At 40.7% G+C, this 22,085-nt stretch overlaps 1 protein-coding gene across 6 annotated transcripts in view; it reads left to right on the forward strand.

Annotated features, from left to right (window-relative positions):
- Positions 1-22,085, forward strand: part of MEI4 (meiotic double-stranded break formation protein 4) — a 675,270-nt gene that overhangs the window by 84,606 nt on the left and 568,579 nt on the right. For all 6 annotated transcript variants that reach the window (XR_013596137.1, XR_013596136.1, XR_013596138.1 and 3 more), the window contains exon 3: positions 2,874-3,421. Coding sequence is in view for 3 of the 6 variants with exons in the window: in XM_078648096.1 (XP_078504222.1) it covers positions 2,874-3,421 (548 nt within the window). In the remaining 3 variants the exon portion in view is untranslated. The remainder of the gene's footprint in view (positions 1-2,873; positions 3,422-22,085) is intronic.

A 22,085-nucleotide genomic window follows, 5' to 3' on the forward strand; every position in this document is an offset into this window, starting at 1 on the left:
GGTTTAAGAACCAAAGTAAAAGCAGCAGATAGTCTCAGAGATATAAATGTGGATGTTCCATTCTTATTCGCAGGCAGTTGCTTTGTACACCATTTGAAAATTAGTGACAGAGACATTTCTACCAGTATTTGAGCAGATGTCAAGCAGTTCAGTGTAAAATGTAACAGTTAAACAGTGAGACTCTGTTTTCTTAAAAGCAGTTGTGCTGCCAAATTTGTTAACAGGTAATCAAAGCTGGAGTAACCCAGTGCCTCATCTGTGGATCAGGCTGTTGGTACATAATTGTTGTTTTGAACCTTTCTGGAGAGTGTCAGGATATAAAATGGTATGGTATAATGGTGGTGAGGCGAGTGTAAAGATAGTTTGATTGTTCAGGGTGTTTCAAACTTTATGTAAACATTGTTATCACTTTGTTTTATTTTGTGATGATCACGAGACAAACTTAAGTTGAGCATTTGACTGATTGTGCATAAACACTTGATAATACATGGGAGAATGCAATCAGTGTATAAAAAGCCTGTTTTTAATTTCATTATTACATGAGTCTACAGACATCCTGCTTCCCTGTAATAATAAAATGGTGTAGCTGCTCAACTGTAATAAGGTATCTCAATTGAATCTCTGCAAGTTCCTACACAATGTAGGCCACAACGTTTTTAAGCTGTCTTAATTTAAATGTATTCTAATATTATTGAGCTAAAAATATTACTGCTTTTTTTGTGGGCTCAATTTCACAGTGCAGAGTCTGCTTGTATTCTTCACATCCTCAAAGTGCATGAACGAGGAAGATACTAAGGATTTAAGTAGTTTGCTGGAAGAGTGAAGATGTGATCATGTATTATAAGGAATAAAATATTCTTTGCTGTTCATTTAAATGATATTGCATGTCACCTTGTAGTTCCATGGCCTTATAAAGGAACACAGCCTTCAACCTCATTCGTCTATGTGGTCATGGAACTTCTCTTTGAGTTGCAATGTCCTTATGATGTACAGCATGGGGTACTTTAACCTACATGTAATACATGATAGTGTGCAATCTCTGTCTAAGAGTCAGCATCTTCCTTTTTACAGGTGACTTATTTGATTTGAATTGATTACATTTTGTAAAGTGTGAGGTATTCCCAAGGGATCTTAGCATGGCCTATGTATTGAAGTGGGGGAGAGCTGCCTATGGAGATGTTACCCTGGAAGAGTATTCAACAACATGAAAAAGGGCATCCCCAATGTATGAGAAGGACAGGGGAGTTCCAAAATATAAAACCAACCATAAACACCCACAGAACAGCTGTTTACAACGTTTATTTTTGTAATTATAATAGTTTTGGATAATATTCACATTTTAATAATGATGAAGCATAAATTTTTCTTTTTTTTATTTTGATCATATTACATATAAAATTTCATTTTGTGTAGACAATACAAAAGAGAAGACCATCAGCCCAAAAGAAACACATGAGGTAATGAAAAAATGACGTACAATTCAATCAACCACTAACTCACTCCCACGCAATGCATACATTCGAATTCAAACAAAACATCATTTCATCAGGCATTTAGAGAAGAGCGCCGACGCGCGTTTCAGAACAGAATCAATAGCAAATTCCTTCATCAGGGCGCATATCATAAATCGGTTTAGTCCGCACGGTCTCTTAGAATCCAAAACAAAATTTAAAACCAATTTATTGAAGGTATCATCGTCTCAATCAGGACTGACGAAGCATATCTGTGGGTGAGAAAGAATGGAGAACCATCTAAAAATATTAAAACGCGGACAATACTTCCAGGTCACAAGTATGAGCAAGGCAGTGTCCAATCACACACTGGATGATATCTATACTCAAACCTTTATAAACCTCCCAAGTAGAGATCGAAAAGGTGTAGACAAAATGGAAGAGCAAATGACCACCTTTTTACTGATTTCCAAAGGCCAAGAGATTAGGTTGAATCCTAAAATTCCAAGGTATCCGGTTCCAAAGACGGGCAGAGGTATAAAAGAAGCTTCTGCTACCCAAAGATCCCCTTTTGTCAAAGTTAATCCACTCATTTCGAGCTGAAGTTGATTGAAGAGATCTATTTGGAATGTACCAGGAATTTTTTTTTAAAAGAAAATCCGGACCTTGGTGGTAAAGAGCTGCATGGGCAAGACAGAGTGCCTTTAAGGCCACTCATTTTTAAAACATTTTTTTATTGGTAACCAGTGGACTACTAGACTTGCCTGATCCATGCTGGCATCTGCTGGCCTGAGTTCCTTATTGCCAAGAGGTGCCTCCCCAGGCCCTGAACATTTCTCTGGCATCAGTTGAACTTTTGTGAAATCCTTTCGTTTTGAAATCTGCGTGCCGGACTTGGCGAAGAAAACTTTTTTCAGCTGGACTAACCTGGTCTCTGTATCCGGCCTGCACTCCATCGTAGCTGGCCTAAACTTGTGACTTTGTCCCAGTCGAACACAACCAGATACACGCAATTAGTGCTTTCTGATTCTTGGCGCTAAACTTGTGACTTTGTCCCAGTCTAACACAACCAGATACAAGTGCTTTCTGATTCTTGGCGCTATTTTTATCTAATCATTTATAATTCCATATCTCCGGTTCTCCTGATTGGATTTGTGTTGTCTTGAGCTCATTTTATGTATTAAAATATGTTCTATCTTTCTAGACTGGTCTCCTGTGTTGTGTTTATTACTGTTAATGTGTGGCATCATTATTTAACACAGCTCCTTTAGGGTAAGCCTGACTGCGTTTGTGTCAAGCTACCAGAGGGTGGTTAAATACAGGCTAATTTAGTGACTTTTTTGGTTCAGCCTGACAAGGTTTGTGAGTGTTAAAGATGTATTAAGTAAGGATTTAATTTAGTTCCTCATTTTGTGCTTTTAGGTGACACATCTACACTGGCGGCATCGCAGGAAGAGAACATTCCTAATGAACTTGATGATTCTGGTTGTGATACGTGTAATGAAGAGAGGATTACTTTAGTTGATAACTTGCAGAGTTTTGAGAATTCTTTGTGCACTTTAACAAACACATCTTTTTTAGATTGGCCTTCCAGTTCATTGGACATAAAACAAAATAATTGTGTTGGAATAGCGAAAGCATTATCTGCTCACACACGTTTTTTGCAAGACCTTTTAGGACTCAGAAAGTTGACAGAATCTAGAAACTTCACAACTAATTTCACAAAGTTTTGGAGCGACAGTTCTATCATATTGGATTCTGTTTCAGGATTACTTGATGGCTTACTGTCTTTATACCAATCCCCAAATGACCATTTTTCAGCTCTACGGACCGAATCAATTAACGTTTTAACAAATCTAATTTCCAATGCCAAATGGAGTAACTTTGTTCTCACGAAATGTGCAAATCCATTTCAAGAATTTGAGAAGGAATTAATATCTTGCATTATATGCAATAGCAGTATCAATAGGGTAAGTACATTTTGTATTTTCTTGTCCTGTTGCTAAAATGTATTTACATGTACCGATTGCTAAGTTTCCAGCTCTGTTTCTTGTGACTGTTCATAAATGTTAGGATGCATTTGCTTTTTTGAAATAATGTACAGACGCAGACCGCTATTTCCCCATCTTCGACGTATTAACAGATTCACACAGTAGTATGGCTCACATATTTGTAAACCTCCGATTACAGTGCCTCCCTGTGCATTTACTCTGCAATCTACTGAGGTCACAATAATCTCTATCCACGCCTTCTAAATACATTTTTAAGTCAAAGCAGGCCTATTAGGGACCGTATATGTGTATATTTCCTCTTGAGCGTTAAGTCTGTAGTTGTTTCCTAATGTCAATTAATTGGCAGTCACATTTGAATTTTTTCTCTCTACCTTGCATAATGGAAAAGTCAATAAAGGTGGTATTCTCGTATTGAAAACTAGTCTCAATAAGCCTGTATTGTATATTATTGGACCTGCTACGTGGATGTACAATAGGCCAGACCATCAACAGTAAACATTCTGCATTAATTTTATAAACACATATCACCAATGATGTGATTTGAGATGTCATCAGTTGTCATGTCAGATCAGGTGCAATGCGTGGCATTTGCATAACTGGCAAATTTCGGGGGCCTCGTTATTTTGTTTCATAACCACATCATTTTTCTAGGGAATATCAATTGTTTTGCTTTAATATTTAATACCATCCCTCTCCAATGTTTTAAAATTATTTGCTTCAAGTAAAATGTTTTTTTTTTTTTTTTTGCATTCAACTCCCTCACAAGTACATATCTTTACATGATCTTTAGCATTGTGCAGTGGGAACTGTGTGCAGGACCTGACAGAAAGTTTATTTATTTATTTTATTTTTGACATTTGTAGAGCGCGGCGAATACCCTGAGGCGTCTCGGCGCTAGACCGCCATATAGTCGCCATATAGTCGAACTACACTATACCCGTCCTGTGGCTCAACTCAGTAAGGGTTAGACTTAATACAATGCCTGTAGTCGGACCCTTCTCTGAGCCAAACTCCCACCCTGCACGGACATTTCTAGGGGGCTTCATCACAAGGCATAGCCGTTATCGCTAGTGTACATTATCAATTATCTCCTCACCTGAAATGAAGTGTGCTCCTTAATAGTTCTGTTTCCCTAATTGATACTTATTTAGATAATCAACACTTTAATGTGCGAAAAAAGTAAGGTTATCCTGGAAACAACATAAGAGTAACTTTTCACCATAATGATTCATAGTGAAAAGTAAAATAATTATAATACTGGTTGAGCTGCGGATGATCGCCATTTATCGCATACAACGTGATTCAGTTTTCTTAGCGACTACAAATATTTCTTTTACAGTTCAAGTAACAGAAGCCAAACAGTAGCATCTTGTCACTATTTTCCTCTGATCTACTTACTGGATTTCAGCTTCAACTAGCTCATACTAATGTTTTGCTAGTAAGTGTTTTTCGAATGGTGGACATCCTAAATTAATAGCGACCAAAATCATGATACGACTGAACTTGGTCACACAACAAACATGATAGTCTTGGCGTTAACGTTTTTTTGCCCTAGATGGCCACCAAAATATTGGCACACTAGAGATTCTTCTGGCGGGGTGGCTTCTGATTTTACCCGTAATTTTTGGCAGCGTTATTTATGGTAGTTGTTTTTTCGCCTTCGCGATTTCTAGGAGAGTGGCATAGCGTGTATGCAAAATAACTAGCAATTCAGGCAAGCCCCACAACAGAAACAATCCACAATTCTAACATTGTGACACTCCGAAAGACATTCAGCGAGCCTTACAAGGCTGCCATAATAGCTCCTTATCGTGACAGGGTAGCATAGCCTCAATTGAAATTGTTATAATATTGCATCGGCTGTTTTTCATGTTCCAGAGTATCCCAATACAAATAAACTAACAAATCCAGACTCAGGTGCAAAAGGTATGCATGCTCTTAAACAAGAAAGCCAGGATTGCAGCAAATACACTTACCAGTGTAGAAACCGATGAAGAAAAGGAGGCTTAAGTGCCCTGAACTTCAAAGCATGATACTAGGTCCTGCATTTGATCTTTTATTATGCGAGTATGGTCTAAGGCGGAAACCTAAAGTCACTGGTGATTTATAAATCCTTTCCTGAAGAGAGGTTATTTCTACAACGTCCCTTGGCAGAAGTCCAAAAACAGACCATTGAATCCAAAAATGTCCCCAATTATGGCTAAAACTTTGGGAGTGGGAGACACTATAGGAGAATGGGTGAGGCTTACAAATAATCCATCTTGCCACACACGCTTATTCGGGATATCTGAGGTAAATGGAGAGACATTTGCTCATTGGTAGAGAGGCCTGGCGCGTTAAAATCTGAGATGTTTTGTGAAGGGGAAGTTAAAACTTTCCAGCATATAAATGAAGAATATGGGCTAGAGTGATTCAGGTTCATGCAAATCTGACACTGGATCATGCAGAAACATATAAAGAAAGCTGCCATAACCCTCTTCAGAATTTGAGAACCTCTTGAGAAAATTAGACGATGGCATACATTTAGTGCCCAGGACATCTAAAGTAATATCTGTGTGGGATCAGTTACCGAAGAGCACTTCCCCCAGATCATTTGGGAAAATGACAGAGAAGGAGTATACTCAACAACAATGGGAATAGATTAATGGGCAAATCTATAAGGGGACTGTGCAAGGGAGAGAGGTGGCTAGTAACATCTGTCAATGACACACAACACTGTATAAATGACAGTCAATGAGATGGAACAACTCGGATCTATTTTGGAAAGAGTGTGGCTATATAGGGCAGATAAAACTCATCGTATGGGACTGCCCAAATCTAAACACATTTTGGGGAAACAGTGAATGCTATTGACGAGATTCTGGGTAAGAAAGTCTTTGGGACCCCTGCCAGCTTTCTGTTAGGATTCATATCTGATGATGAATGGTGTTGGCAGAGAAACCAAAGGAGAATGGTAAATATCTTGTTATGGACTGCTAAACCATATTTCTGCCAAAACATAAGATGTTTCATAAGTTATCACATATACCAGGCATGGAAAAGATCTTGTATGTTCCAGTGGCGGCTGGTGACATTTTAACGTGGCGGGGCGTAAACATTTTGCCGTACTACACCTTTGGAGAGCAAGCATAGAGAGCGAGACCGAACAACCTATGAGGGTTCGGGGGTTCCCCCCGGAGACATTTAAAAAAAAAAAAAAGAGTGGATAAATGCACCCAGCCGGGAGTAGCTGTAAACGCAACTGTTGAACTGATAGAAATTAAAGTAGAGAAAAACTCATGTCTTCCAAATGCACAACCTCTCTCCACGTGCATGCAGGACCTTTCCACTCTGCTGCTGACGTGCTAAAGCTAAACAAGAGTTGGGCTAGCAGTCTGTGTGTGAGTATACAGCCGTATTTCTGCTGCAGCTGTATTTCTGCTTCTTATCGTGGTACATCTGTTACTCAAATAATGTTGCTGTCCATACTTGGAATGAATACAACTACCAACACTTCAGCACAAGAGTCACGGTAGAGCTAACAATGTAAATTAACACTTTTTTCATCTAGCACCTTTGCAGAGCTTAACACTGTTACACAGCAACCTGTCCCCACAGTTCAACACATCTTAACATCAGTGCAGTACAGCAACGGGTCACTGTCACAAACCCAGCACATCTACAGTGCATGCACGGCGCCCTGCTCGGTTTAAATTGCGTCTTGCCCCCACACATGCACACAGCACCGTACATGACACAGAGAAACCTGGAGCACAGGCAGTAACTTGGAGATAGCTATGCATCCGTCGTGCACACACAAACATTCTCCCAGCTCGGAATTACCCACTCGTTAATGGATAGAAGCTTTCACGAAACAAGCAGTCAGTGACCCCTCCCTCAACAGGACCATTGAAGAAAAAACTGAATGAACACTGGATAGACCAGGCTTCAACCAAACATGAAAAAGCAGGCACTTTTAAAGGGTGCTTATACCAGAGCACTGCACGGTGTACTGACCCCTTAAACCAAAGCAAAATGTATTCATTTATTTAGAGGTTTGTAAAGTGTTCAGCATATTACTTTGCCGCCATTTCAGAAAAGTAATAGATGAAAATTTCATACAACCTGGCCAGTAAAGAAAAATATAATAAACAAGCCTTCACTGAATAGTCCCAATAAAGGAAAGCGCAGTGAACATCACTTGCACAGAAAGCTATTTTTTAAAAATATTTTTTAAAAGAGCAGGTATACAAATTTCTTCTCAGACAAGCGCTTTTTAGAGAACATTATAATCACTAACATTTGCTGAACTGGCCTTTTAGCAAACGAGACCTCTCGTATCCACGCTGCCATGACTCTTCGAGCAGACACAAAACGTCATATAAAATAGATCTCATATCTAAATTACAGAACCATTTTCATATTAAAAGTGGACGGGTTAACTGAACTCCGAAATAGGCCATTGCCCCGGCCACGACGTGACAAAAAGACCCTGAACAGGCCTTTACTAGAAGTAAAAAATAAACGCCTGTGCTTTACCTCGGCTGGCGAGCTCAACTGACAGAGTTAGTTCACAATCAGACGTCAGCAGGCAGGCAGTCCGAGTAATCCTGATTCAGTAAAAAATCCATTCCAACTGCCAGAGGCCATGCAGAGTGCAGACTCATGCGCGGGAAGCCGTCTGAGGTGGTCGAGTCTGAGCATACTCTATTCCTGCTTCCCACCTGCCACACCCTTTCCCAACACGTCACAAAGAGGGGTCCCACCCACGCCCTGTAAGGAGTTGGGAAAGGGTGTGGTGACAAGCTCTCCACTCTCTGAATGACGTAGAGGGTTAGCGATCCCGGGCTTGTTTTCAAAACGCCCGGGGCTAACTAAACCTCCATGCCATCAGGGGGTGGAGACTGCGCCTCACAGCTAGTTGTTTGCCGAGCTGATGACATCACAGCCTTCAGGGCTGTGAGGTTCTCAGCCGGCAAAAACACGAAGGCTAGGCTTCCTGAGCAGCGGAGAGAGTGAGACTAGGCAGTCACGTGATGTCTATTAACAGGGCCGATATCGGTGAGTGGGGCATACCGTTCCCTGCAGCCCCGTGTTCGAGACTGGTGGTGTTAATGCCATTAAGTTGATAGAATTTTTGGCAGCTGATAAATGGGCATTTTTTATAAACGACTACGAACTACACATCCAACATTGTAACGGGGGCTGAGCCCCGACGCCCTAATAAAAAAACCGCCACTGGTATGTTCTAAAAGGGGAAGAATAACCATTTGCTCAGACATGGAGGTTTGGTGTCTCAGTGGACTAATTCTTCCACTGCAGGGGCCTGTGTTTGACCTTGTTGTCACAGGTTCAAATCCGGGTGAGTCCACTCAGCCTTTCATCAATCTGAGGTCGATAAAATGAGTACCAATGAGTTGGGTAACAATAAACCTCTGTTATTCAGCGCCAAGATACCTATGGGTGAACGTGCGCTTTACAAATACATGTTATGTTGTGTTATTTGCAAAACAGCTCCTTACAAGAAATCGATAAGGGAGAGACCGGTGAATCCTGCATTCATGAGTCTGCACTGTCAGGGGAGGAATTCACAAGAGGTTTGGAAAATGTTTTATCTAGAAACAAATGTTCCCTTTCTTTCATTAAAAAAATGTTGAAATCTAAAATGGAAGACTTATTTCTTTGTTTTCCTTTTCTTTTGTATCCAATCTAAAATCATACTCTAAAGACAAATGTTGCCATAGGTACGACCTATTTACTAGCTTAGAGTGATATAGAAGGTGCTCACATAAATGTAAACAATGTTCTACTACATGGATCCCTGGTTCTGACCATGAGAGCCACAATTCCAGAAGTAGAAAGTTCTAACCACCCCCTCCCCCCCCACTACATCTATTTGATGGATTCATGGAGGCTCTGCAGATCGCCATGGGCCACTGAAAGATCTGCATTGGGTGCTGTGCATGTACTGCTTCACTGAACAAAATAATTACAGCTTCCAGTTGGAAAGTATTTAATGTTTAAACTGTACACAACTGCATAGAATCAGCCTGAATGGCACCCCCACACTGTCAACTGGTTCTGGTAAAAACTTGCAAAATGTATTATAAAGAAAAAATTAATATCTTAAACTTTTAATAGTATCAGATTTCATACTAGTTGGTCTACACAGAATGTGGTTTCACTAATTTATATTGGCTTAATAATGTGGGTTGTACTTTATTGTTGCATATCTGGATGTGGTTGCATAGTTCAGACAATGAGATATTCACTTTTTCTGATAATTTACCTTAAACAAATTTAAAACTCTAACAGTTAAACATTTAATCTAATGTAACCCTACAGTTAATGTGTTACCTGCAACTTCTTTAATTGTCACCCTTGTGCAACAGTTTATAGAGCTGTAAAACGTTTGCAATAATATTTCAAAATATATTAATTTCGGAAAAAAGACTTCTACCACTGACTTATTTTAGTAAGATGTTTATTGCAATCAGGAAGAATTTAGTAGCAGCAAAACCATTTGTTTTTGATAAGCACATTTTTATTGATTTTAAAAGTAAAGGAAGAACAGCCAGATCATGGAAATCACAGATAGAAATACATTCATTGCATCATTATACCCCCAATCAAGATCCTTTTCAAAACCCCTAGTAAAAATTGGAATCCAGTCAATCCGGTCCCTCGACCGCCCCCAACCACTTCCCCCACACTCTACGGAATTTCTTAGGATGCCCCTTCGCTCTGTAAATGGCTTTCTCTTGGGTCGCACACCAGTCCACTCCTCTTCGCCAATTCTCCAGGGCGGGATGATGAGGGCTTATCCAGGCCACCGCAATGTCCCACTTGGCCACCATCATAGCTGTGTTGTAAAACAACCTGTCAAACCTGGACCCGTCCAACCCATCGGTGATTCCCAACAAGGAGTGTTGCGGGTCATGGGGAACCTCCCAGCCTAACACCCCTGTTAATTCTCCCTCAATGGACCCTCAGTACTGACCCAAGCGGGGGCACGACCAAACCATGTGGAGGAAGTCGGCTGGGACATGTTGGCATCATGTGCAGGCCGCATCTGGGTGCAGCCCCGCTCGGTGCAGGCGCAAGGGGGTGAGATACGCTGCGTGTACGTTGTATAACTGAATCAGTTTGAGTTTGGCAGAAACTGTGACTATTCTGGGGGCCATAAGGGCGCCTCGCCAGTCCATATCGTCAAGAGGACCCACCTATTCCACCCATTAATCCCTCAACTTGCCCAGCGATGTGGGGGTGTTATTGACTAGAGTACGGTAAATTCGTGAGGCCCCCCCCTGCCCAAGTCGCCCATCAGCGTCTGAGCCTCAGAGGGGCTGTTTTCAGGGAGCCTCGTGTCACCTGTAATGTGTGTGAGGAAGGCATGTCTCACCTGCAGATGTTTGTAGCTTTGAGAGGAGTGTAAAGAGTAAAGGGTTTGGAGCTCCTGGAAGGACAGCATCTGGCTTTTTCCCCACACGTCTCCAAATTGGGCGATACCAATATGGTCCCACAAATGAAAACCTTGCAGTCGGGTCGGAATGGGTTCCCTGTATAGCATGGCTTGGACGCCCGTTATCCACATTTCGCTCAGCTCAAGCCTGTAGGCCGGGTCCGACCAGCCCCCATTGAACCAATCGTGTATCACTAGTAGGCGTACCGCTAGGAAATACAGATATAGGTGTGTCATTCCCATACCCCCATCTTAAGAGGGAATCCGAGAGACAGACAAAGCCACCCGCGCCCTTCCACCACTTCAGAGGAACTTCGAGATGACTGTCCAGCTCTCTGAAACAGACCTTGGAGTAACAGAATGGGGTGTTCTGGAGGACTGAGAGGAACCTGGGGAGGATCATCATTTTAAACAAGGCAACCCTCCCCAGGGGGTTCAGAGGCATTGCACTCCATTTAAGGAGGTCCTCCTTAGCTCTCTTAACCAAGGGGGCCACGTTGAGGGACCAGCCCAGCTCGGGAAGAAGGGTGATCCATATCGCCAGCTATTTAGAGGGCAGCCTCCAGAGCGGTATGGTGGACTGCCACTCAAGGCACTCCCTAGAGAGATGCAGGGGGACTAGCACGGACATCCCAGGGTTAAGCCGCAGCCCTGTGACCCGCTCGAAATCATGCAGGATTTTGTGGCCCGGAGGAGGCGGGGTCGGACAAGAAGACTAGCACATCATCTGCATACAGCGCAATCTTGTCCGCGGCCGTATGGGGCCATTCCCATCCATGGAGGCGATCCTCGGCCCGCTCCAGGGACGCCAAGGGCTCCATCGCCAGGGCAAATAATAAGGGGGAAAGAGGACTACTCTGCCTAGTGCCCCTGGCGATGGGAAACGCCTCCAACAGCACCCCGTTGACTAGGACTCGTGCTCTAGGGCCGGCGTAGAGGACTCGAACCAGAGAGCGAAAGTGGGGCCGGAACCAAATCTCGGCCAATACCCCCAGCAGATACTCCCAGTTCACAGAATCAAAGGCTTTTTCAAAGTCTATGGACAGGAGAGCCAAGTAGCAAAACCATTTCAGAGACCAATGTTGAAGAAATATACCATAGGGACAGTATATACCTAGAAAAGTAATTGGGGGATGAATTACTTGCGTCAATCAGGATTATTACTTAAGCTGCAGATGTTGACAGCAATGGGAGACACTACTTTAAGTATATACTAATAATTTGGTACAACACTTAAATGGGCATTGTGAGTGGTGCGATCACCAACCTTAATTGTCTAGCATGAAAAGCTAACCTTTAAGATCATTTTGAACTTCAAGAGTGAAGGATTCCTAATTTTATGATGGTAATGAGTTCAATTAAAGTGGTCCGTCAGGATTACTTGACCAGTGTAAGCGTGAGTTCAGGTGTCAGAGTTGGTGTGCCCATAGAAACAGAAGTACACAGTCACACCAATGCTGCCATCTCAGTTATGGAGAGAATGTTTTAACTTTTTCAGGTCATGTGGTCCCAGGTGGGATGCCCGCTCTGCAGGGCGCAGCCAGAATATTGTGGAGCATTGTCTTGTTTTTAATTGAATTTGAGAGAAAATGGGTGCACAGTTTCTGCTTGTATTTAGTTGTGCTGCTTTTAGTCAATGTTCAGAAAGTGAAGACATGCAGTTTGATATATTTTACTACACAAATCCCCCAGGAGGAAAGTCCATTCACAATGTATGTGTTAACTGAATCTAAGAATGTCTTTTGGAACATGTGATTTTTCAAGAACCTCCAAGAGGACCATTAGTAGTTCATAAGCAAAAGGTGTCGGAGTAGGAATTCAGTTTCTTTACTGCTTGAAACTCGTGACATAGTAAATACATTTATGTATGGAGATTCTGGGCAACTGGAATATTTTGATGCTGACCGATATCGCCACATATAAGTTCAGCTGTTAAATCCTAAACCAGTCTTAATTGTGGAATAACTGTTTGAACATGTAATTACTAGGCAGAAATACAATTAGAATTCCCTATTATGTAAGGGGGGTGCAATGCGGACCTGTTGTGAGCAGGTGGGAAATTACTGCAGGACAGTTTTGCGAGGAGCGTTTGGAGGTTTGGGAATGGAAGGGTAGCCTAGGGCAGGGTAGAATGCCATTGATCAGGCAGGGGAATATTGAATGCTTTCTTGTAATGTGGCTGAATATTGAGTTAGGGCTGGGGAATGAGTCAGAAAATGATTTTACTGGATATGCATTTACTGTTCAGTTTAAAACCTGCATGTAGGACCATCGGTCCAATGACAGTGTTTGAGAATGGAAACTACACAGTGAAGCAGCTCTGCACTACTTTTGATTAGGACTTAGGGGTGATTTGTGCGCTACTCTCAAAACCTTTGTGTGTTCAGTCGTAAGTTCAGAACGGAGAGCTTGATGTAAATTTTGTCTAACTTGTTACATCAGTGAAGACCGCGTAAACAGAACATTAACCAAAGCATTTGTATTCATTTACTCAAGTCAAAATGAAAATACACAGCATTGCTGCTAAACAGGGAATTGTCTCTTGTTTTTTCCTGAACATTATGGTGTTGTTTTCTGAAGTACAGATGTATTCATCTTTACATTAGCCTGTTCAATCTGTTCTGTAACAAATGGAACACATTTCACAATCTATTGTATTCCTTAACAATTGAGCTATCTTCTTTCCTTGGCTCTCTTCAAACTCAAAGGTACAAACCAGGCCGTATCTCATTGCTGGCACCTTGTAGCTTTGTCCTTGCATACCACAAGTGCAACCCAGGCCAATGTATGCCCCTGATGTCTCTGGCACCTTTGAACCTTTACCTGATGGATTATATTTTTTTCCAGGGCCACAGTTGATTGACATTTCCTGCAATGATCCTGGCTCTCTCAGATCACCTATTGCTATTTCTACAAACTTTGATTTTCCTTGGCTCTGTTTTAAAAACAAATAATAATCTTCAGCAAGCACAGACGTTTATTATTGTACAGGCATGGGCCTTTTTATTCCCATGTTCTTATAAATTGTATTGGAATTTTTGTTTAATGCATGTAATTTCCATCCCCTTTTTTTAACCTTGTTTGCTTTACAAGAATGACAACAGTGTTTGACCGAAAAGTACCCTGAGGAATGGGCTAGGATTGCTGAATATCACTGCACTGATACAAACATCCCATGGGATGAATACATTTCCAAAGGATGGTATTACTGCACAATGAATATTGAAAATAAAGTGTATCCTTGCAAAAATGACAAGCATCAGTTAAATAATTCCCAACACCTGTACCGTAACAACATACAGTGTGTCCTCAAAAGATAACCTGAGGATTTCGTTTGCTTTACTTTTCTTCTCTCATATGACAAACCCATATTCCTTTCTTGGATACTTTATAACCGTTATTCACCATTGACACCATGTCTAAACTAAGCTAGACTAGTTTGTGAATGACACAAATATTATTTAGCCTGGATGTTGTGGCAAAATTATCATCACTGCAAAAAATATTGTGGACCAGAATATCAAGGATAAGAATCTTGTATTTTATGTGTATAATGGTAGTTTTTATGAATTTTTTGTACATAATATAGTTGTACGAAATATCGTTTTTATTAATTTAGCATTTTATAACATCTATTGCTAATTTATAATGTAGTGAGTTGTTAGGTTTGTAGGGGTATATTAATTTAGCATTTTATAACATCTATTGCTAATTTATAATGTAGTAGTGAGTTGTTGGGTTTGTAGGGGAATAAGGAAGGCAAGTGTTTTAAATTACTAAATTTTAGATCTTTATTTTCAAAATTCTTATGGTAATTAAATATTGAATTGGTAAACAATTATGTAAGTATTAATTGTTATTTAAATTAAGTGTATTTTATTATTTTTATTGTATAATTATTTTGTTCCATATAGTTTAAATACTATTTTATAATGTAGTAGCTGCTTGTATTGGGAATAGGGTGAGAAGTTATTTACATATAGAATAATTTTACATTTTGTCATGTTGGCTAAATAAGTAATTGGTCATTAATTATGTGACATTTTTCTTTTTTCTTTTTTTTTAAACTAAGTGTATTTTATTGTGTGTTTTATTTTCTTTAGTTTAATTACTCACTTCTATTTTAGTAGCCAATTGTGTTTGTATGGTATCAGGTGGGAATTTATTAAAATTATAAATGTTTTTTAACAATTATTTTTATATGTCAATTGAATATTTATCTCATTAATTATGTCAAGTGTTTAATTGATTATTTGTTATGTGATTTAAATAAAATCACATTTTCCTTTATTGACTTTGGAAAATCCTAGAGTGGTAAATAAAAATTTGTTTTCCACTTAGTTTTCAAATTCTAATTCAATTGTAAAACTATATGTTTACTCTCAGGCAGCTCAAAGTACACTTTTCCACTAAAGTTAAACTGGTTTAGAAGTGCGTATGGCATTTAAAACCCCTTGCCAACCTAAAGTTCCCTTTTATTATATATGTGACCCCTAAGGTAGGCCATAGCGCATTGTACCATGTGCTTAAAAGGTAAGACACATACTTTGATGTGTCAGTGAGTTACACACACACTTACAGACCCATATGTCCAGTTATAAATCCAGTCTCCTACCCAAAATGCAACTCACATACCTGTTTACAAGAGCATAGAGCCTAAAGCCACTCACACACCCAGTTGGACAGTGGCAGTAACCTACACATTATTTCACACACCGCTTATGTATCCAACAGTTAGAGAGCCAGTTGCACACACAGTTACATACTCCAACACTCACTCACACAGCCAGTAAGCAATCCATAGGGCCACTTACATACAGATTCACAGACCCATGGACTTACTAAGAGAGCCAGTCATATGCTGACATAGAGTTACTTAGCCAGCGGCAACTCAGAAGGACTGATACAGTTTTTTACATAAGTACTGAAGAACTGACACTACCAAGTCACCCTCCCAGACATGTTGTTTAAACATTTCACGGGCCCACTAATGCAGAGCATGTGTGTGCACTTTTACTGCCAAGTCTACTTGCATTTAAAACCCCTTGCTAAATCTTAAAGTCCCCTTCTTCAAATTCACCGCTTAGGTAAGGTAGGTGGTAAGTAGCCCATAGGTCAGACTGCTATGTGCTTAAGATGTACTTTAATTGAATTACACACGCACTCACACACCAGATCATGCATGGAACCTGCTACCTATACTGCGAGTCACATGCCTAATTACAAAACCTTGAAGCCACCCACAGACTCAGTCGGACAGTAACCGAGGCACTTACATTTACTTACCGACACAGCATTTTGTATCTAGTAGTAACAGAGGATGTTGCACACACATTTACATATCCCAACACTAACACAGCCAGTAAGGAATCCCTACATCCTGTTACATACAGATATACTGACCCATACATTTACTGAGAGAGCCAATCCTATAGTCACATGGGGCTTATTATGATGTCAGTCAGATCGCAACTTATGGCCTATTGGTTGCCATCCGACCAACATCTGCCCCTGTGTTCAACCCGCTGCATTATGTAGTGGCGGTCGGAGGCAGGATACGGAGGGACTGACCACTGCTGTTCCGACGTGCTAAAGGAGCCTGTGGCCCATTGCTCAGAATGTAATCCCTACAGTTAGGGTTTTGCCTTCTCAGGCACGGCAGTAGGGATTACGATGTCCCTTTTGGTCTGTCTTTCTATGGCGGTCCGACCGCAATAGCAGGGCAGATGGAAACAGACTTTGGGCCCCATTACCAGGGCCCATGTCCCTCCGTGGCCTCAACTAAGGGCCCCCCCCCCAAACATCCATGAACCTTGTGACAGGCACCAGGTGGTGCCTGCCACATGGTTCAAGGATGTTTGCAAACATCGATTTTCCTAATGTGGGTTGTGCAGCAGCCCTTTTTTGCCCGCTGCACAAGCCTAGTTAGGTAAATGGATGTTTACGACTGCCTCATGGGCGGTTGCCTCCAAATTTGTCAGATGGAACCTCTGACTGCTTGTTAGTCTGTTTCCATTCCGACACAATGCCAGTCGGATGCTCTTCCAACTGGCATCATAACTAGGGCCAAAGTTATTTACACATCCATACAATATCTGCTACAGTCACTTAGCTATGTACTAACACGCTTAGTCACCCAACCAGAGAAGTAGCCCTTTAAACAAGTCTTGGGCCTGCTACTGCAGAGCCAGCATATATAGTTTTACTGCCAGGTTGACTTGGCATTTAAAATCCCTTGCTAAGCCTTAAACTCTCCTTTTTCTACATATAAGTGACTCCTAGGATAGGCTGTCCGTATCCCATATCGGAGGGTGCTATGTGCTTAGAAGTAAGACCTGTAGTTTGAGAGGGAATAAAGCGGTTACATTAAATACCTCTGGAATAGAATGAATCACTGATAGAATGAATTATTTAGACATTTAGTTGCTTCTGGTATGTAACGTAATACTATATAATGTAAAGTTAGATATTGTATTTGGTTTCAGATATCTACTTGTGTTCAAACAGAAGAATTTAACATGTCAAAAAAGGAATTTTGACGTCGCAAAATGCGCAATTTACATCAATGTAGCATTTACCTGGAGGGGGGCAACTATCGCTAATAAGATACTGTTCGAAAACTTTGAATGGACCACATCATATGTCGTTGTGAAGCTTGTGGATATGCGCAGACACGCATGTAAATGGTGTGCGCAGTTATTGAAATTGGTGCTATCGTGAATCGCACACATGTGAATGTGCACGGGTGGAGGGTGGATCAGCAGTGAGGCTACGTCATAAATAGTGATAATGCTCATTACAGTCCAGCAATGCATGTCAAATGTAAATCTGAAAGTCTCACATATGACACACTACTATACTGGTAAAGCCTGACAACAGAGCATACAGCAACACAAATGTACACATTACTCTTTACTGTTTGTCACATGTGATCTAGGATGGTCACTCTGCCCGTAGCTGATGATACCCCTTCGAGCGACCAATACTCAGGCCGAAAGGCAGCACAATAATGTGCACACACACACACACACATTTGTTTTTGATGTAACATTTCAGATGCATGGCCATCATACGTGGAAGGCTAATGTACAGACCATGAATATTGATCAAGATGATCGTTGCATGTTGTGTGTAGTAAAAGATATGCGTACACAGCAATAAAACCTTTAAAAAAAGCTCTCTAAGCAGAAGGGGTGTGTCTCGTCAAACGCTGTAGAGAGAATGACTAAAATGGGTGGGGTCCTCCAACTGTTACAATGGGAAATGTTATGAACTAATCAAATGCTTCTTTTTAAGGTCATATGGCAATCGCGCGATTTTGAGAAAATATATTTATTATAATATAAGTTTATTACAGTTAAAAATATATAAATGTTTAACATATTTTTAGATTATTGCTTGTTCTCATATACACTTTAAAGTTAATTAGATATAGTTTTAAGACATAAAAAAATTTAGGAAATGGTGTACCCGGCGCAATACCATATGTCTGACGTAACACAGGGCCTGGCAGCGTGCACTAGTACGCAACGCCCAGCGGGTGCGACCACATAGGTAATTGACGTAACGCGTGGCTTGGTACTGCGTATCCGTCGGATACCAAAGTAGCAGCTGGCGCGACCTCATACGTATATGATGTTACGCGGGACGCGGTGCCACAAACCCGTTGGATACGAAATGCAAATCATTTACAAGTTTAGCAATATGGCGGATAGGATTCGCGTGGTGATGGAGCTTGGTACACTACCTGTATTGGACTGCATGTTTCTAAAAAAAAAAAAAAAAAAAATCTACATATTTTTGGGGGAAGATATATAACGTTACATAATTTTTAAAGTTAAAAAAAAATGGATAATAGAGTTCCAAAATATTACCAAAAAAAATAGAAAAAATATAGGTTTTATAATCAATAAAATATGAAATTAACATTTAAAAAACCTTCGAAATTCACTGAAAAAAACCGTAAGTTTTACAGATGTTATAGGTAAGAATTACCATTTAAAAAACCTTTGAAATCCACTAAAACCCATAGATTTCAGGGACCTTGTGGTTAGTTGGACATTTGATTCATATAAAACCAGAGAAATTCTTCTGTTACAGTTAGTTGCGCTAACTATAACTCCCGCAATGCACTGCTGATGATGTCAAATATTACATCACTCATGACATGGTCAGTGACATCACTGATGACATCTCAAATGACATCACTCATGACATCATCCACGTGATAATCTGATGCACATACTGACGCCCTAATATAAACTTTGATACACCCATTCTATAATGCAGACTACTATTTTTTTAAACCATACACAAAAGAATGCCATATACTACATACCAATCACTATTGCCTAGGTCTACACACACATCCAGTCACTTATACATGTAGTTGCTCATCAATACAGGACTATAATATGCACTCCTACATCTATACATGCAGTCACACTCCTCCACTCATCCATAGAGTTACTCACACACCTAGTCAGTAATGCAAAGAATCAATCACATACCCATTTACTCATGTATACCTTTAATGGTAGGGGTTCCAACTCTATAATTGACTACATCCTAGTCTCAAATAGATATCAAAGTTAATTCTTTCATAACACATGATTTTGTAATGAGTGATCACTACCCAATCAGCATGGTTCTTGAACTGGAGAGGACAGATTAAACGAATAGCCACGAGCAGTTAAACTATGAATTTAAGATCAATCTCACTAGTATTAATGGGTACTCCCTAAAGTGGGCAAAAGTGGATCCTGTGGCTTTTTTACATAATTTGATAAACAGTACTCTGGATGACTTTGAAAGCTGTTTGACTGAGGGTAAATAGGATGAAGAGGTCATAGATGTGTTTCGTAATATCTCCGGTGAGGCTTGAAAGTTATTGACGAGGGAGCAGAAACAGGGTTTGCACAAGCCACAGGGATGGTTTGACAAAGATTGTAGTAAGGCTCATGCCCTCCTGAAGATGATATTGCATAGCCTAAATTAGATCTAGAGAGTAAATAAGACCGGCGAGATACCTCTATCGACGAGCCTTAAACATATATAGTGCCTTGAAGTTAGAAGCGTGGTAGACGTTACACGAGGCATGTGTAAGAAAAGATAACTACGCCTTCTGGAAAGCAGTGAATGCTCCATTCTTGACACAGAGGGATACAGATAAAATAGACATCGCTATTACTGAGGATAAGGGGGTTGAATTTTTTGCGGGCCTCTCTAATGTTAAACCTACTGGACAAAACGAGATATCCTCATTAGTACCAATGACCAATGATAGAGGGCAGATGGAAGTTTTCCTCATAGATCTTTATATCTCCTTAGTGGAGGTCACTAGGGCATTAAAAGAGCACCTCTGGTAAAGCCCCAGGGCCGATAGCATCCCCATGGACGTGTACAAAACTAATATTGAACTATGGGCGCCACTCCTAACTAATGTTTTAAATAGCTGTAGCCAACATGGTTTTATTCCAACAGGGTTGGATGCTATAGTGATCACCATTTTTAAAAAGGGAGATGGAAACTAACATAGCTGCTGTTGCCCAATTTCTCTGTTAGACTTCCTTCTGAAAGTGGTTGGGAGGGGGATTCTGAACAGACTACAATCCTGGGCTGAAGAGTCAGGTCTTATCAAATTTACAATATGGCTTCCGAGCGGGGCTGGGTACGGTTGAGCAAGATCTTAACTTAATGTTGATTATAAATAAATTTACAGTTGCTAAGGAGGGAACACTTTTCTTGTTGTTTGTTGACCTAAGCTCAGCGTTTGACTGTGTTAATCATGAAATAGTGTGGAGAGTTCTTAAAGATAGGGAAGTAGAGCCATCCTTGCTTTTATTTATCAAATAATTAAAGAGGGAGGCAGGTGCCAGGATCTGTTACGGAAGACAGGGTGAATGCTCAGCCAAATTTTGTATAAAAAAGGGAGTGAGGCATGGTTGTATACTTTCCCCTTTCCTTTTTTCTCTATATATAAATAGCTTGGGCCAATATTTGATTGAGCATCAACAGGACTACCCGATTATTAAGAATACAGCAGTTCCCATTCTACTCTATGCGGACGACTCCGTTATCATGGCCCGGACGCAGGTGGGGCTACAACGAACAGTCACCAACTTTGGTAATTTCATTCATGATAGGGGATTAAAAGTTAACATTAGTACACCTTTTATTATGAGTTGTGGGAAAATAACAAGGAATGTGGAGAAGTGTGGCTCACTGGTTAGAGCAGGCAGACCCTGAAGCAGAGGTCAGACCCGGGACCAGGGTTTAATTCCCGACGCGGCAGGGTCTCGAGCTCAAATGTCCACGGACTCGATAATTCTCGCTTCGGTGCCTGACCTAATCATGGGTTCACACTCTGCAACTCTGGGCATTAAGCTTGCTCACCCCCCGCGGCGGGATGCCTGGCTTTCACCTTGGGCATGCCCTGTAGGGGCTATCTCACAGGGAAAAAGCCAGGACAGGTTCCCAAGGCAAAAGAGCTTAGAGACCCCTGGGTTATAAGCGCTATATAAATCCAAACATACATACATACATACATACATACATAAATGTGATATCTTTATTAAGAACTCTGGTGTAGAAAGTACAGATATATTTTCCTATCTGGTTATTACTTTTGATTGGTCTGGGTCCTGGACCGCAGCAATGCAGGCAAGAAAACTGATGTTCACTAGATCTCCTGGTGCAGTCACTAATTTCTCAAAGAAATCAGGCTGCAGACCTGTCCCAGAGCTATTAGCTATTTAAAAAGTGAAATGTATGTCTACAGCATTACATGGAGCAGGTATCTGGGGGTTGGTAGAGGCTGAACAGATTCAAAGCTGTGAAAACACGTTTATACGTTATCTCCTGGCGGTTCCGGGTTCTGCTGCTACTTTTAACTGCCATATGGAACTTGGTCTCCCTTTCATTTCTGATATTATTAATTTAAATCGTTTTTTACTTTGGCATAAGGTATGGGCATCAACTGAGACTGGTTTTAATCGTGATGCAATTGTAGATTGTCTTAAATTAGAGAAGGTGGCCAAAGTCCCATGACTCCGTTTATATAAAAAAATTGGTGATCGACATTGGCCACCCTGAATATTATGATTCGCCAGAGTTTATGGAAACAATCGCTAGAAAAACTCTGAAAACTGTTTGCCTAACTTATCTGAAGAATAAACGCTG

The sequence above is a fragment of the Lissotriton helveticus genome, chromosome 6, assembly GCF_964261635.1.
Source record: "Lissotriton helveticus chromosome 6, aLisHel1.1, whole genome shotgun sequence".
Taxonomy (NCBI): Eukaryota; Metazoa; Chordata; class Amphibia; order Caudata; family Salamandridae; genus Lissotriton; species Lissotriton helveticus.